The sequence below is a fragment of the Tamandua tetradactyla genome, chromosome 10 (assembly GCF_023851605.1).
Source record: "Tamandua tetradactyla isolate mTamTet1 chromosome 10, mTamTet1.pri, whole genome shotgun sequence".
In the NCBI taxonomy this organism is placed as follows: Eukaryota; Metazoa; Chordata; class Mammalia; order Pilosa; family Myrmecophagidae; genus Tamandua; species Tamandua tetradactyla.
The window spans coordinates 3,514,021-3,529,706 of record NC_135336.1 but is presented as its reverse complement, the minus strand read 5'-3'; the positions used below and the strand labels follow the sequence as shown (position 1 = coordinate 3,529,706).

General features: G+C 36.8%; 1 protein-coding gene across 1 annotated transcript in view; it reads right to left on the bottom strand.

The window, feature by feature from the left end:
- VPS8 (VPS8 subunit of CORVET complex) overlaps positions 1-15,686 on the bottom strand; it is a 388,458-nt gene that overhangs the window by 154,739 nt on the left and 218,033 nt on the right. The window contains exons 29-33 of the mRNA XM_077117773.1: positions 12,351-12,470; positions 11,262-11,318; positions 7,654-7,736; positions 6,783-6,867; positions 5,840-5,938 (exon numbers count right to left, since the gene is read on the bottom strand). Coding sequence (XP_076973888.1) covers positions 5,840-5,938; positions 6,783-6,867; positions 7,654-7,736; positions 11,262-11,318; positions 12,351-12,470 — 444 coding nt within the window. The remainder of the gene's footprint in view (positions 1-5,839; positions 5,939-6,782; positions 6,868-7,653; positions 7,737-11,261; positions 11,319-12,350; positions 12,471-15,686) is intronic.

Sequence of the window (15,686 nt, the reverse complement as noted above, 5' to 3'; positions counted from 1 at the left end):
CAGTGGATAAGTGTGCCTCTTTCTCCACATCCTCTCCAGCACTTGTCATTTTCTGTTTTGTTGATAATGGCCATTCTGGTTTGTATGAGATGATATCTCATTGTGGTTTTGATTTGCTTTTCTCTAATGGCCAGGGACATTGAGCATCTCTTCATGTGCCTTTTGGCCATTTGTATTTCCTCTACTGAGAGGTGTCTGTTCAAGTCTTTTTCCCATTTTGTAATTGGGTTGGCGGTCTTTTTGTTGTTGAGTTGAACAATCTCTTTATAAATTCTGGATACTAGACCTTTATCTGATATGTCATTTCCAAATATTGTCTCCCATTATATAGACTGTCTTTCTACTTTCTTGATGAAGTTCTTTGATGCACAAAAGTGTTTAATTTTGAGGAGTTCCCATTTATTTATTTCTTTCTTCAGTGCTCTTGCTTTAGGTTTAAGGTCCATAAAACCGCCTCCAATTATAAGTTTCATAAGATATCTCCCTACATTTTCCTCTAACTGTTTTATGGTCTTAGACCTAATGTTTAGGTCGTTGATCCATTTTGAGTTAACTTTTGTATAGGGTGTGAGATACAGGTCCTCTTTCATTCTTTTGCATATGGATATCCAGTTCTCTAGGCACCATTTATTGAAGAGACTGTTCTGTCCCAGGTGAGTTGGCTTGACTGCCTTATCGAAGATCAAATGTCCATAGATGAGAGGGTCTATATCTGAGCACTGTATTCATCCACTGGTCGATATATCTATCTTTATGCCAATACCATGCTGTTTTGACCACTGTGGCTTCATAATATGCCTTAAAGTCTGGCAGCGTGAGACCTCCAGCTTGGTTTTTTTTCCTCAAGATACTTTTAGCAATTCGGGGCCCCTGCCCTTCCAGATAAATTTGCTTATTGGTTTTTCTATTTCTGAAAAATAAGTTGTTGGGATTTTGATTGGTATTGCATTGAATCTGTAAATCAGTTTAGGTAGGATTGACATCTTCACTATATTTAGTCTTCCAATCCATGAACACGGTATGCCCTTACATCCATTTAGGTCTTCTGTGATTTCTTTTAGCAGTTTTTTGTAGTTTTCTTTGTATAGGTCTTTTGTCTCTTTAGTTAAATTTATTCCCAAGTATTTTATTCTTTTAGTTGCAATTGTAAATGGAATTCGGTTCTTGATTTCCCCCTCAGCTTGTTCATTACTAGTGTATAGAAAGACGACAGATTTTTGAATGCTGATCTTGTAACCTGCTATTTTGCTGTACTCATTTATTAGCTCTAGTAGTTTTGCTGTGGATTTTTCAGGGTTTTCGATGTATGGTATCATATCGTCTGCAAACAGTGATAGTTTTACTTCTTCCTTTCCAATTTTGATGCCTTGTATTTCTTTTTCTTGTCTAATTGCTCTGGCTAGAACCTCCAACACGATGTTGAATAACAGTGGTGATAATGGACATCCTTGTCTTGTTCCTGATCTTAGGGGGAAAGTTTTCAGTTTTTCCCCATTGAGGATGATATTAGCTGTGGGTTTTTCATATATTCCCTCTATCATTTGAAGGAGGTTCCCTTGTATTCCTATCCTTTGAAGTGTTTTCAACAGGAAAGGATGTTGAATCTTGTCAGATGCCTTCTCTGCATCAATTGAGATGATCATGTGATTTTTCTGCTTTGATTTGTTGATATGGTGTATTACATTAATTGATTTTCTTATGTTGAACCATCCTTGCATAACTGGGATGAATCCTACTTGGTCATGATGTATAATTCTTTTAATGTGTTGCTGGATTCGATTTACTAGAATTTTGTTGAGGATTTTTGCATCTATATTCATTAGAGAGATTGGTCTGTAGTATTGTTTTTTTGTAATATCTTTGCCTGGTTTTGGTATGAGGGTGATGTTGGCTTCATAGAATGAATTAGGTAGCTTTCCCTTCACTACAGTTTTTTTGAAGAGTTTGAGGAGAGTTGGTGCTAATTCTTTCTGGAATGTTTGGTAGAATTCACATGTGAAGCCATCTGTTCCTGGACTTTTCTTTTTGGGAAGCTTTTGAATGACATTCAATTTCTTTACTTGTGATTTGTTTGTTGAGGTCGTCTATTTCTTCTTGAGTCAAAGTTGGTTGTCCATGCCTTTGTAAGAACTTGTCCATTTCATCTACATTGTTGTATTTATTAGCGTAAAGTTGTTCATAGTATCCTGTTATTACCTCCTTTATTTCTGTGAGGTCAATGGTTATGTCTCCTCTTCCATTTCTGATCTTATTTATTTGCATCCTCTCTCTTCTTCTTTTTGTCAGTCTTGCTAAGGGCCCATCAATCTTATTGATTTTCTCATAGAACCAACTTCTAGTCTTATTGATTTTCTTTATTGTTTTCATGTTTTCAATTTCATTTATTTCTGCTCTAACTTTGTTATTTCTTTCCTTTTGCTTGCTTTGGGGTTAGTTTGCTGTTCTTTCTCCAGTTCTTCCAAGTGGACAGTTAATTCCTGCATTTTTGCCTTTTCTTCTTTTCTGATATAGGCATTTAGGGCAATAAATTTCCCTCTTAGCACTGCCTTTGCTGCGTCCCATAGGTTTTGACATGTTGTGTTTTCGTTTTCATTCGCCTCGAGATATTTACTAATTTCTCTTGTAATTTCTTCCTTGACCCACTGGTTGTTAAAGAGTGTGTTGTTGAGCCTCCACATATTTGTGAATTTTCTGGCAGTCCGCCTATTATTGATTTCCAACTTCATCCTTTATGATCTGAGAAAGTGTTGTGTATGATTTCAATCTTTTTAAATTTGTTAAGACTTGCTTTGTGACCCAGCATATGGTCTATCTTTGAGAATGATCCATGAGCACTTGAGAAATGGTGTATCCTGCTGTTGTGGGATGTAATGTCCTATAAATGTCTGTTAAGTCTAGCTCATTTATAGTAATATTCAAATTCTCAATTTCTTTATTGACCCTCTGTCTAGATGTTCTGTCCATTGATGAGAGTGGGGAATTGAAGTCTCCAACTATTATGGTAGATGTGTCTATTTCCCTTTTCAGTGTTTGCAGTGCATTCCTCACATAGTTTGGGGCACTCTGGTTCGGTGCGTAAATATTTATGATTGTTATGTCTTCTTGTTTAATTGTTCCTTTTATTAGTAGATAATGTCCTTCTTTGTCTCTTTTAACTGTTTTACATTTGAAGTCTAATTTTTTGGATATTAGTATAGCTACTCCTGCTTTTTTCTGGTTGCTATTTGCATGAAATATCTTTTCCCAACCTTTCACTTTCAACCTATGTTTATCTTTGGGTCTAAGATGTTTTTCCTGTAGACAGCATATAGAAGGATCCTGTTTTTTAATCCATTCTGCCAGTCTATGTCTTTTGATTGGGGAATTCAGTCCATTAACATTTAGTGTTATTACTGTTTGGATAACACTTTCCTCTACCGTTTTGCCTTTTGTATTATATATATCATATCTAATTTTCCTTCTTTCTACACTCTTCTCCACACCTCTCTCTTCTGTCTTTTCGTATCTGACTCTAGTACTCCCTTTAGTATTTCTTGCAGAGTTGGTCTCTTGGTCACAAATTCTCTCAGTGACTTTTTGTCTGAAAATGTTTTAATTTCTCCCTCATTTTTGAAGGACAATTTTGCTGGCTATAGAAGTTTTGGTTGGCAGTTTTTCTCTTTTAGTAATTTAAATATATCATCCCACTGTCTTCTAGCTTCCATGGTTTCTGCTGAGAAATCTACACATAGTCTTATTGGGTTTCCCTTGTATGTGATGGATTGTTTTTCTCTTGCTGCTTTCAAGATCCTCTCTTTCTCTTTGACCTCTGACATTCTAACTAGTAAGTGTCTTGGAGAACGCCTATTTGGGTCTATTCTCTTTGGGGTGCGCTGCACTCTTGGATCTGTAATTTTAGGTCTTTCATAAGAGTTGGGAAATTGTCAGTGATAATTTCTTCCATTAGTTTTTCTCCTCCTTTTCCCTTCTCTTCTCCTTCTGGGACACCCACAACACGTATATTTGTGTGCTTCATATTGTCATTCAGTTCCCTGATCCCCTGTTCAAATTTTTCCATTCTTTTCCCTATAGTTTCTGTTTCTTTTTGGAATTCAGATGTTCCATCCTCCAATTCACTAATTCTAACCTCTGTCTCTTGAAATCTACCATTTTCGGTATCCATTGTTTTTTTTCCATCTTTTCTACTTTGTCCTTCACTCCCATAAGTTCTGTGATTTGTTTTTTCAGTTTTTCTATTTCTTCTTTTTGTTCAGCCCATGTCTTCTTCATGTCCTCCCTCAATTTATTGATTTGGTTTTTGAAGAGGTTTTCCATTTCTGTTCATATATTCAGCATTAGTTGTCTCAGCTCCTGTATCTCATTTGAACTATTGGTTTGTTCCTTTGACTGGGTCATATCTTCAATTTTCCGAGCGTGATCCGTTATCTTCTTCTGGCGTCTGGGCATTTAATCAGATTTCCCTGAGTGTGGGACCCAGCAGGTTGAAAGATTTTTCTGTGAAATCTCTGGGCTCTGTTTTTCTTATGCTGCCCAGTAGGTGGTGCTCGTCTGTCTGTGGTTCCCACCAGTAAAAGACGTTGTGGCTCCTTTAACTTTGGAAAACTCTCGCTGTAGGGGAGGGTCGCCAGCCAAAGCGGCTTGGCGGAGTGCCAATCCGAATCTCCCAGCCGGCCCGGGAATCCACGCGTGGGAGGGTCGCCGGCCTCCGCGGCTTGGGGGAGCGCCTGTCGAAGTTTCCCAGTCGGCTCGGGGCGCCAAGCGTGGTGGGAGGGCGCCGGCCTCCATGGCTTGGAGGAGCGCCTGTCCAAATTTTCCGGCCGGCCCGGGGCACCACGCGTTGCGAGGGGGTGCCAGCCGCCGCGGCTTGGGGGAGTGCCCATCCACCGTTCCCAGCCGGATCGGGAAGCCACGTGTTTGGAACAGACCCCAATCGCCGGTCTCCGCGGCTTGGGGGATCTCCGATCCAATTCTCCCAGCTGGTCCGGGGGGCTGCGCGTGGGGGGGGGGGGCGCCAGCCACCGCGGCTTGAGGGGATTGCCTGTCCAATTCTCCCAGCCGGCCCGGGAAGGAGGGAGGGAGGGACTCCGGCCGCCTGCCGCCCCAGCCCGGGGAAGCTCGCGCCCCTCGGTGATCTCACCGCAGCGGATTCTCCCAGCCAGTCAGCCGTTCCAGAATGGGGTACGCTGTCTTCTTAGTCTCTCTCGTGGCTCCGGGAGCTGTTCTGGACCGTTTCTACTTCCCTAGTAGCTCTTCTGGAGGAGGAACTAAGACCCACGCGTCTTACTAAGCCGCCATCTTCTCCGGAAGTCCAAGCATATTATTTTTAAAAAACCTTTTGCTTTAATTACAAAGCCAACTCCTGAATTCTTGTAAAACAGCATGCATAAACAAAATCAATAAAACAGTTGGCCACAGCTAGATCATAATCATGGTACAGATACATAAGAGAGGGAAATAATCAGAGAGAACAACTGTGATTATTATTTAGAAGCAGTATGCTTCTAAAATTTCACTGAATGACTGGAGGGAAGGGCTCTGTCATCTATTAGGGGAAAGACTAGAAGTATTACCAGAATCTTTATAAGAACTTTGTAAAAATCCCACTGATATTCTAGCTGATTGAACATGGGCTATCATCAGAAGCTGTGATATTATAAATTGTATACTACATAGGTTTTATGAATATATAAATATGAGATGGAATAATTGTATGTAAAAGACTTTAATCCTAAAGTAAATCAACATAACACGATACATGCCATTGTTTAGCTAGCATAAAGTTAATTTAGGAAATATGCATTCAAATGGGGAAGTTTAAAAAAATGTGTTGAATCATTACCTCAATATGATCCATTGCTTTCTGCCATACTGACTGCTTCTCCTCCGCACTGTGTCCAGGGATGGATAAGATATTATGAATATAATTAAAGACTTCTTCCTGAAAAGCACAAGACAACATAACTTATTCATTCCTTCACTCAAGCAGTATTTAATCACCATCTATTATCTGTACCAGTCTCAATAAATAGGTATTATTTGGAGATGGAAAGCCATTTGGAGATATTTAGCTGATGGATAACTGACACTAAAAAAGAAAGTAATTATTTAAAGTTTAGGATATATTCTTAGAAGCTGTAAACATGTTCCAAATAATTGTAGTCTCAATTTGCTGACATTCAATAGTCTAATGAAGAACTGCTATACTTTCCCTTTGGTGATCCTTGTCTATATTACCATTTCATTTTAAATCATTCTTTCCATATTATGTTCTACCTATATTTATCTTTACTTCAGCTATACTATCTTTCATCAGTTCTTGAACATGTCAAGGGAATGTATACTATTCCCTATCTTGGAACACTTCTCCCTTGGCTCTTTGGCTGGTTAGCTTCTTTTCAGCTTCTAAAACTCACATTGTATGTCACTTCCTCTGAGATTCCTTCCTGATGCTATGGGCATTCAGTTGCATATTATTTCTAAATTTGTACCCCATTTTCTCTTTCCTAGCACTTATCACAATTTGCAATTATATATATATTTTTCTTGTTTACTGTCAGTCTTCCTTACTGAAGTCTAAGTTCCAAGATTGCAGGGACTATACCTGTTTTAATTATCCATGTATTTTTGGCTCATAAGAAGCACTCAGTAAAGACCTATTCAATACATGAAGAAAAACTTGGCTCAGCAAACCAGGTTCAATTTTTTCTACTGAATAGTCATTTCTACCCATAAGGAGAAAAAAACTGAGTAAGAAAGGAGGATAAATTGGTCTCTTAACTTACCTCTCTCAGTGGGTCACGTAAATAGCAATCAATAATTTTGTCATACTGGTGTTCTCGTTCATACATAAATTCACAAATTTGATAACTAGAATGTAAAAGGTAAAACTTCAGTATGCCAAACTTGCAGGTGGCTATTAGCTTATTGCTTTGAGAACCTTGCTCTGGTAAATGAGTTTGAATCAAGGAAAATGAATTATAGTAGATGTGGTTTCTACTGTTAAATGAAGATTTGGAAACCAAGGGAGAATATGTATCTTGACATTAGTCAAAACATTGACTGAAGATACTGCTGAATACTATGTTTATAAAAAATTTCAAAGATTGGTACAAAAGAAATGTTAAAGCAGCAATAGGTCACATAAGATATGTCAATAAACTAGATATCAACTAATACTTTGCAAAAATTTCAAATGAAATTTCTCTGTTCAGAATTAAATGTCAAATAAAACAACATTCAAAAAACTAGATAAATGTCAGTGTTAGCATCTTGGATCTGATTTGCCATATTAAATTCTGTAGTTTATAATAAACCTAACTATCAAAAATCTCAGAAATGCCACGTAAGCTTCAAGCAAAAAAATCTAAAATAAGAAAACATAAAACTATTTCACCTACATACTAAAACAAATGTACAACTATTTCAAATTCACCCACCTTTAAATTTCTGGAAATTTTGCTAATTTATTAACTTTTACTAATTTATACTTGAAAAGCAAAAACTTCTGTACTTAGGTGTTTTTATTGTTGTTGCTATTTGCATAACCTCTTTTAATGAAAAAGCAGCAATATATCAATAAACTGGGCCTCAAGTGAGAAAAATGTAATTTAGTAGTTCTGAGGGAAACTAATAAATAACTTCAAAACAACTCACAACTCAGCTTTTTCTGCCATACGGATAAGCCGGCTCTCTTCAAATTGAACTATGCCTCCAGCATGCAGCAATTCTAAAAGGACCTAAAGATTTAAAATAAGTGAGTAAAAACATTTTGAATTTTATAATTTTATTTTTACTTACTACCTCTTTAGGAGTTCACTGAGGCATGCAACCATGACTTTAATTTTTTCTTTTGTCTTCTTACTTGATTATGTTCTGGCTTGCTTTCACATATGTAAAGGGCTAAATGGGCATTATAATGTCGATGAGATTGTACTTAAGTCATATAAAAAGATAAATGCTTAATTTTTCAGCTTAGAAGAAATATTACAGTATTTGCAAATAAAGCCCTATTAAAATATTGAACTGGCCTTTCTCAAAGCTAAAATGCCTATATATACCTTTACAAGAAGTCAGTTTCTGTCTGGTGCTTTTATGTCTATGATTGTTTAAAGTATGGATATTCACAGCTAAGTATCCATGCTTACATGCTAATTTTTCTAATTAAACACTGGGGTGCGTATCATTAATTTTTACCAGACTAAGTGTGCCAGTTTGAATCTATTATATACCCAGAAAAGCCATGATCCTGACCCAGTCTTGTAGGTGGAACTTTTGAATAGATTATTTCCATAGAGTGTGGCATGCCCAACTGTGGGTGTGAACTTTTGATGAGATGGAGATTGACTCCGTCCATACTAGGTGGGTCTTGATTAGTTTACAGGTCTTGATTATTTTACTGGAATCCTTTAAAAGAGGAAATATTTAGAGCCTACAGAGAGAGAGCTGAAAGAAACTTCAGAGCAGAGCACCACAGATGCCAACACTTGGAGAACAAAGATAGATGACTGGAGATGCTTGGGGCCTAGCAGACATTGCCATGAGATGTTAAGCAAGCCAGAACCTGGAGAGAGCCAAGGAAAGCCAAGAGATGAAAGCCAGCCCCAGAGAAGCAAAGTGAGAAGCCCCCACAGAATACAGGCTGAAAGCAACAGAGCCTAGGAGCAAGGGACCAGCAGATGCCAGCACGTGATTTCCCAACTAACATAGGTGTCCCACCGGCCTTTCTTGAATGAATGTACCCTCTTGCTGGTGCCTTAATTTGGACGCTTTCACTCCTTAGAACTGTAAACTTGTAATTTATTAAATTCCTTTTACAAAAGCCGTTCCATTTCTGGCACACTGCATACTGGCAGCTTTCAAACCCAAACAGTAAAATCTGAATAAAAAAGGTGACTAGGATATTGAGCTTGATTCATCAATATTTTAAAATAAATTTTAAAAAATACAATAAAGAGTCATTAGGTAGTGAGAGCTCTCTCCTGTATTTAAGTTCAGGATCCATAGTAACATAACCCTCCTCAGAACTCCAGGAAACCTACAAAATATTTTCCTAGCATACTAAATTGATTATTTCCAAGTTAAAAAAAAAGACAGACAAGAAAACCTACCCAAACTATACATTTCTGAACCTTACTTTAATCCATTTTTGAATGCAATTATGAACTAACTGTTATACAGAAAAAATCTGAAGTGAATCCCATCTACTGGAAGCCTCACTCTGGAATGAAATAATAGAAATACCAGTGCTGGGGCCATTTTTACCAACTCACTAAAACTGACTGCTAAAGTTTCAAGAATACTGCAAGCCAGTAGTTTAACAAAGACATTAAAATTATATTAACTTAAAAATAATTAAATACAAAGATAATTAAGACAACTCACCATTTACTAATTATTTTACTAATTGTACTATTATCTATGCTCTTGAAGTTATTTACATCAACTGTATGTCTATGTGCTCCAGTCCTTCTCTTCTCAAAACTAAACTAAGTTACATCACATTTGTTAGGCTGAAATGGGCCATGGTGGGAATACTTAACTCATGGGAACTGGCATGTTTTACTTTGTTGATTGTCTAGACCTGGAGTCAGCAAGCTATGGTTCACAGCCTATTTTTCTAAGGCTTATGAGCTAAGAAAGGTAGAGTTGTAAGACAAATGGACAAAAAGAATATGTGACAGACACAGTATGTGACAGATAAAAATCTAAAACCTTTACAGAAAAAGTCTGCCAACCCCTGGTTACGAAAGTAATGGAGAAAATGTTAATAATGCAGATCAAACTTAAAATTATGCATGTTTGTGGCTATTACATTGTGAACAGCACAAAAAAATGAAGAAATATTTTTCAGGTATCCAAGAACTGTTATCTGATTCATCAAAAAATTCATGTCATTGATGAATAAGTGAAGTTCTGAGGTGTCTTTATTATTTTACTTTTGTCTAATTTGCTTACACAAGCAAAAATATCAATCAACATTCATATTAGAACTACACTCAGGGAGCCAGCTGTTAAACATTTTTCGGTACACCACTGCAAACAGCTCAAAAATACTGCTAAACAAATTCTGATACAAAACAAATGATACAAGGGAAAGAATGTGGGACTGGAAGATTAAGAACTGGATTCTAATCTTGATTATGACCTCAAGCAACTTACTTCACTGGTTTTCTGTATTTCTAAAATAAGTAGACAAAATCAGATAATCTGATAATCTGATAATCTGGACTCCCAATATTGTAATATTAACAAATGATGATTAATTTTCAAGATTTGGCTTCTAAGTTTAAAATTTTGTTTTTGTTTCAGTTATTTATAGAAAAAGTTTTTGTCATTTTATATAGAAATACCATGTGTACCAAGACCCAATCTTACTACCAAGAGAAAAAAAGGGGTGAAGTAAGGGGTCCACTTTACTATTTATATTAAATGTATTTTAAGAAATGACCAAAATTTTAACATCTGTTCTCTTTCTTAAGACAGTCTGCCACGGTCACTGGACCACAGGTATGCAGAGAAAGAAAGGGGTCACTAATGCTACCCTTTTTCTTTATGTGAATCTCAACCTTCCAGCTGTGCATTACTATCATAAAAAATCAGTAAAGCTCTGGAAATACTTTCGTAGTGTACCCAAGGAAGCCTGGCTATTAACTTAAATGGGATTACTTATAGTGCACCCAATTATAGTGGGTTAAGTTTTTAAAAGAATCCTATGCCTAGAATGGATTCTCAAGAAAGTAACATAAGCAAAAAGAAGTGGTAGATAATTAAATAACTACTATTTCATAGTGATTAGTGAAGCTACGGATAGATTCTAGTCTCCAGAAACTGTCAACCTTAATTCATTGGGGCTGCAGAGCACTCCCAAAAGCTGAGCATCTAATTCTTATGGATCCTATAGCCTTTCTGGTTAGGGGCCATAACAGCTAGAAGTAGTTACCAGATTAAGGATACTGGTGAAAAAGAGGGTTCAACAATGCTGTTACTCCCTAATAGAGAAAAGTATTCTCTTTGATATCATGCTGAATGCAAGATGGGTCCATCCTGACTAGGAATTTAGTTTGATAAAAGCTCCTTATTTGTACCTCTGATGACCAGCCTTTCCATTTTCTGGTTGCCACTATCTTTAGCTTAGTATTAGGATTTGACACAAGTCATTTTCCCCTTACGTGCAGTGATCACAATCTAGCATAGATGGTTCCTTCTACCTTGCTCTGTCTTATTTCTCATTCTTTAACTCAAAGAATTCCAGTAGTTCATACCTGCTGTCTTTCAGAGTGTCGGGAGTCATCATCAGGACTACAGAGGAATTCAAGGACCTGGCAATGAAATGTAATTTTTATTGGATACTAGCCATCATGGCACTGTCATAATGAAAATAAACAGCAACTATCCTTTCATTATCACCAATTCATTCAATCTGCCATAACAAATACCATCTTCCCAACTGATCAGCCTACATACATGAAATATCAAAATCAGATATGCTAACAATTTTATACAGACCTTAGACACATTTCTATGTCATCTGTATACCTTAACTTTAAGTTCCCTGACACAATGGATCAAGCAAAGCATGACCTTTGGAGTTGGGCCCCTTGAACTTGAACCCTAACCTGATTAGCACTTAATAATAACATTTACTGCTAATAATAACATTTTCTATATATGATGTTGGATGAGTTATCTAACCTTTCCAGGCTGTAGTTTCTTCACCTGTAAGATGGCAATAACTACATCCATTTCAGAGATATATAGATATAACTTTGGAACCACGTTTGGCACTATGAAGTGTTCAATAATTGCTAGTCATTATTAGCTACTACTTCTCTAGATAAAAGTATTTTCTTTGCCGCTTGGGTATATACAAGAGATATTTAACTGGAACTAGAAAATACCTTCAGAGCCAAAGTCATCTTGTAATAAATTCCAATTTTTCAAAAGTAATCTCTCTTCCAGATGATCATCAAAATCTTACTACTAGTAGGAAGGGGTGATTCTTAAATTGAAAAACTCTCATGTAAAGAATTCTAGGCAATTTAGAGCAACAGGAGAACTGAGAGAATAGAATCTCTATAAACCATTCTCCACAAGACACACTCCCATGACACTAGGTTACAAGGCAAAGTCATACTATCTAGAATAAGTTATTTAAAAAAAAAAAAAAAACCCAAACACACTCCACACAAAAATCTAATTTAGATACAAGCTAAAACCTGAACAGGTGTCTCCTTGGTAAGACACTTATCCAATAGTTTATCATATTAAGAAACAGAGTAGTCCAGTTAACTTCTCTATAAATAGTGAACAGAAGAAAAACAATTCTAGTTCTCATTATTAAAGACACTTACCTGATCAAAAAGCGTTCTGTTTACAAACAGTGTATTGTCAGGTTTTGCAAGCTGCCGGGCAAGAAATGTAAAGAGACATCCTACTTGTGAGGGAGTAAAATCTGAATTCTCCACCATAACCTGATAAGCAAGAGAGACCATTTATTCAATACACTACCTGGTTTGACACAAAAAAATACACAATTAGAAAGGGGGGTGGGAATGCCTCATTATTAAATTCTCATGAAAAGATATTTTTATTCACTATAGAATAACGAGTTCAACACCATTTAAAGAAAGAACACAACTACTTGCATATCCTGCAAGTAAACAGTTTAGTGATTTGGGGGGTATTTCTAGCACCAACTTAGATGAGAACTGAATCATCAGAGAGATGGATGTGAAATTTCAAAGAAATATTATCTACATTTCCCTGCGAAATCCTTAAAAGAGAATCTTTCAGCTAGGATATTCAAACAACCTGCTAAAAACATGTCAATCAATAAAGAAGAAGGAGTTGCTTTGAGGTTTAAAAGTAAGATAACCTAAGACTAAAGGCATCTTAGAAAGAACAGTTAACCCATGCTTCAGAGAAGTGAATGGCTGACAGTTTTGTCTAGAAGCAGGTCCTGGAACTGATGGGTTTGTATAACAGGCTTTTTACAATCATACATAGTTATAAAATCACTAAATAACAGACTGGTTGAGACTTCACAATCATCCCTCTGCTTTAAGTCAGCTCTCATTTCCTGAGTACCTAGTATGTATAAGGTGCTATGGTAGGTTCCTTTGAGGGAATTATGAACTAAAAAGGAGAATGAAACAGGTAAATAAATCTTAAATACAAGTATATTGTGATCAGTGCTATGATAAAGGCACAGATGACTGTGGAAGCAGAGTGGGTAAAATGTAGTTCAAGTGTTTTTAGGGAGGTAATTTGAAAAGAGAGAAAAATAGCATTTTAAGCTATGCTTCAAAGCCCACGCAGAATCTTTGATGGGGGGAATGTCAGAAAGCAGGTTAAATTAGAAAGAAGAATATGAGCAAAAGCGTGGACCCAGGAAAACACAAGTTTGTTGGGGTGAGAAGGGGGTGACGGGGGGATCTGTGTGGTTTATTAGAATACAGCAGCATGTATGTGGAAAGGCAAGAAATCACATTGAAAGGGAAGATTAAGGTACCAAATGTCATCCTGAGGAATTTGGAATTTTTTCACAGAAAACTGGGGGAGTTTATCATGCTCAGTGTTGGGTTTAGGAACATTATCTTATCAGCAGTAAATAAAGGATAAAATAAGAGCAAGAAAAAATAGAAAGCAAGGAGATCAAGACACAAGTGATTACAGGAGTCCAAGAATTAACTGGACCAGTGACAATGAAATGGAAGCATGAACAAGTGACAAAGACACTGCAGAGAGAAAGAGAGAACAGGACAAGTACTTGCGTGGGTTTAAAGGAGGAATAAAGAAATGACAGATTGTGAGCCTGATTGGCAGGTGGGATAATGATGCTGTTAACAAAGAGAGAGCACACAGAAATCAGGGAGGGAAGATCACCATGTCTCGTTTAGGACCAGATGAATTTATAGTGGCAACCCTATAAAAATTAGGGTACAATATCCTGTCTCATCTATTAAAATATCTCACCTTTCCTCTTTTCACCCTCTAGTCAAAGATAAGGTATAAGATTTCTCCTGTTACAAAACGTTCCCTTATGATCCATTTCTTGGCCTACTTTCAAAAAATTTTTTAATCTAAATAGATTCAGAACTTAAAAGGAAATGCAAAACTTTAAAGCCAGAAAATAATGAGAATATTTTATAATTTGAAGTAGGGAAAGATTTCTTAAGATGCAAAAAATACAATCTTAGACGGAAAACACTGATCAAATTGACTATATTTAAATATAAAACTTCCGTTTATTAAAATACTCCATAAAAGAAAACACACCATAAAGAGAGCAAAGTCCTCTCACAAACTGGTAACATATACGTTACACAATAACCAACAAAGGACTTATATCCAAAATGTGCAAAGAATTCATGTAGTAAATAAAGATAGCCAAAAGCGCAAATAGGCAAAGAGAAGGAAATATGGAAATGCAAATAAATATAGGAAAATATGTTCACACAATAATGGTAATCAGGAAATGCAGATTTAAAACATGAGATATCGGTTCACACCTATTATAATACTAAGTATGGATATGGATGTTGAGCGAACAAAGTACTTTGTGAAAAAATGAACTTATTTAAAAAAAATTTTATTGATATATATTATATATTCATATACCATGTAATCATCCAAAGTATACAATCAATGGTTGACAATACCATCATACAGCTGTGCATTTATCATCACAATTGATTTTTTCCCCTTTTTTGTGAAAATTAACATAAATTAAAAAAGCACTAAATTCAAAGCACATGACAACAATTAGTTATAGAACAGATTTCAAAGTCTGACATGGGTTACAATTCCTCAGTTTTAGGTTTTTACTTCTAGCTGCTCTAAGATTCTGGAGACTAAAAGAAATATCAATATGATTCAGCAATCATACTCATTTGTTAAATCCTACCTTTTCTGTACAATTTTACCATTACCTTGGATCTTTCTCCCACTCTTTAGAGGTATTTGGGCTATGCCCATTCTAACTTTTTCATGTTGGAAGGGGCTGTCGATAATAAGGGATGTGGGGGATGGAACAAGTTCATGTTCTGGAGAGGCTGGCTCCTCTGCATTTCAGGACTTATTTGGTCCAGGGACCCATCTGGAGGTTGCGGGTTTCTGGAAAGTTACCCTAGTGCATATAACTTTTGTAGCATCTTATGTAACGCCCCAGGTGTTCTCTAAGATTGTCAGGAATGGTTTTGGTTGGAGTTTGGCAGGTTATGATAGGTAGCAATGTCTAACTGAATCTTGCATAGAGTGACTTCCAGAGTAGTCTCTCGACTGTCTGAACTCTCTCAGCCACTGATAACTTATTTGTTACACATCTTCTCCCCCTTTTAGTCAGGAAGGCATTGTTGATCCCGTGGTGCCAGAACCAGTCTTATCCCTGGGAGTCATCTCCCATACCAGGGAGACTTTCATCCCTGGATGTCATATCCCAAGCAGGGTGGGCAACGATTTCACCTGCAGAGCTGGGCTTATAGGGAGTAAGGCCACATCTGAGCAAAAAAAGAGGTCCTTTGGAAGTAACTCTTAGGTATACCTATAGATAGGCTAAGCTTCTCTGCTATACATACATAAGCTTTACAAGAGCAAGCCTCAAGTTCAAGGGCTTGGCCTATTGATTTGGGTGTCCCTAAAGTTTAACACAATACCAGGGGGTTTTCTGGTGGGAAAGTTTAATAGTT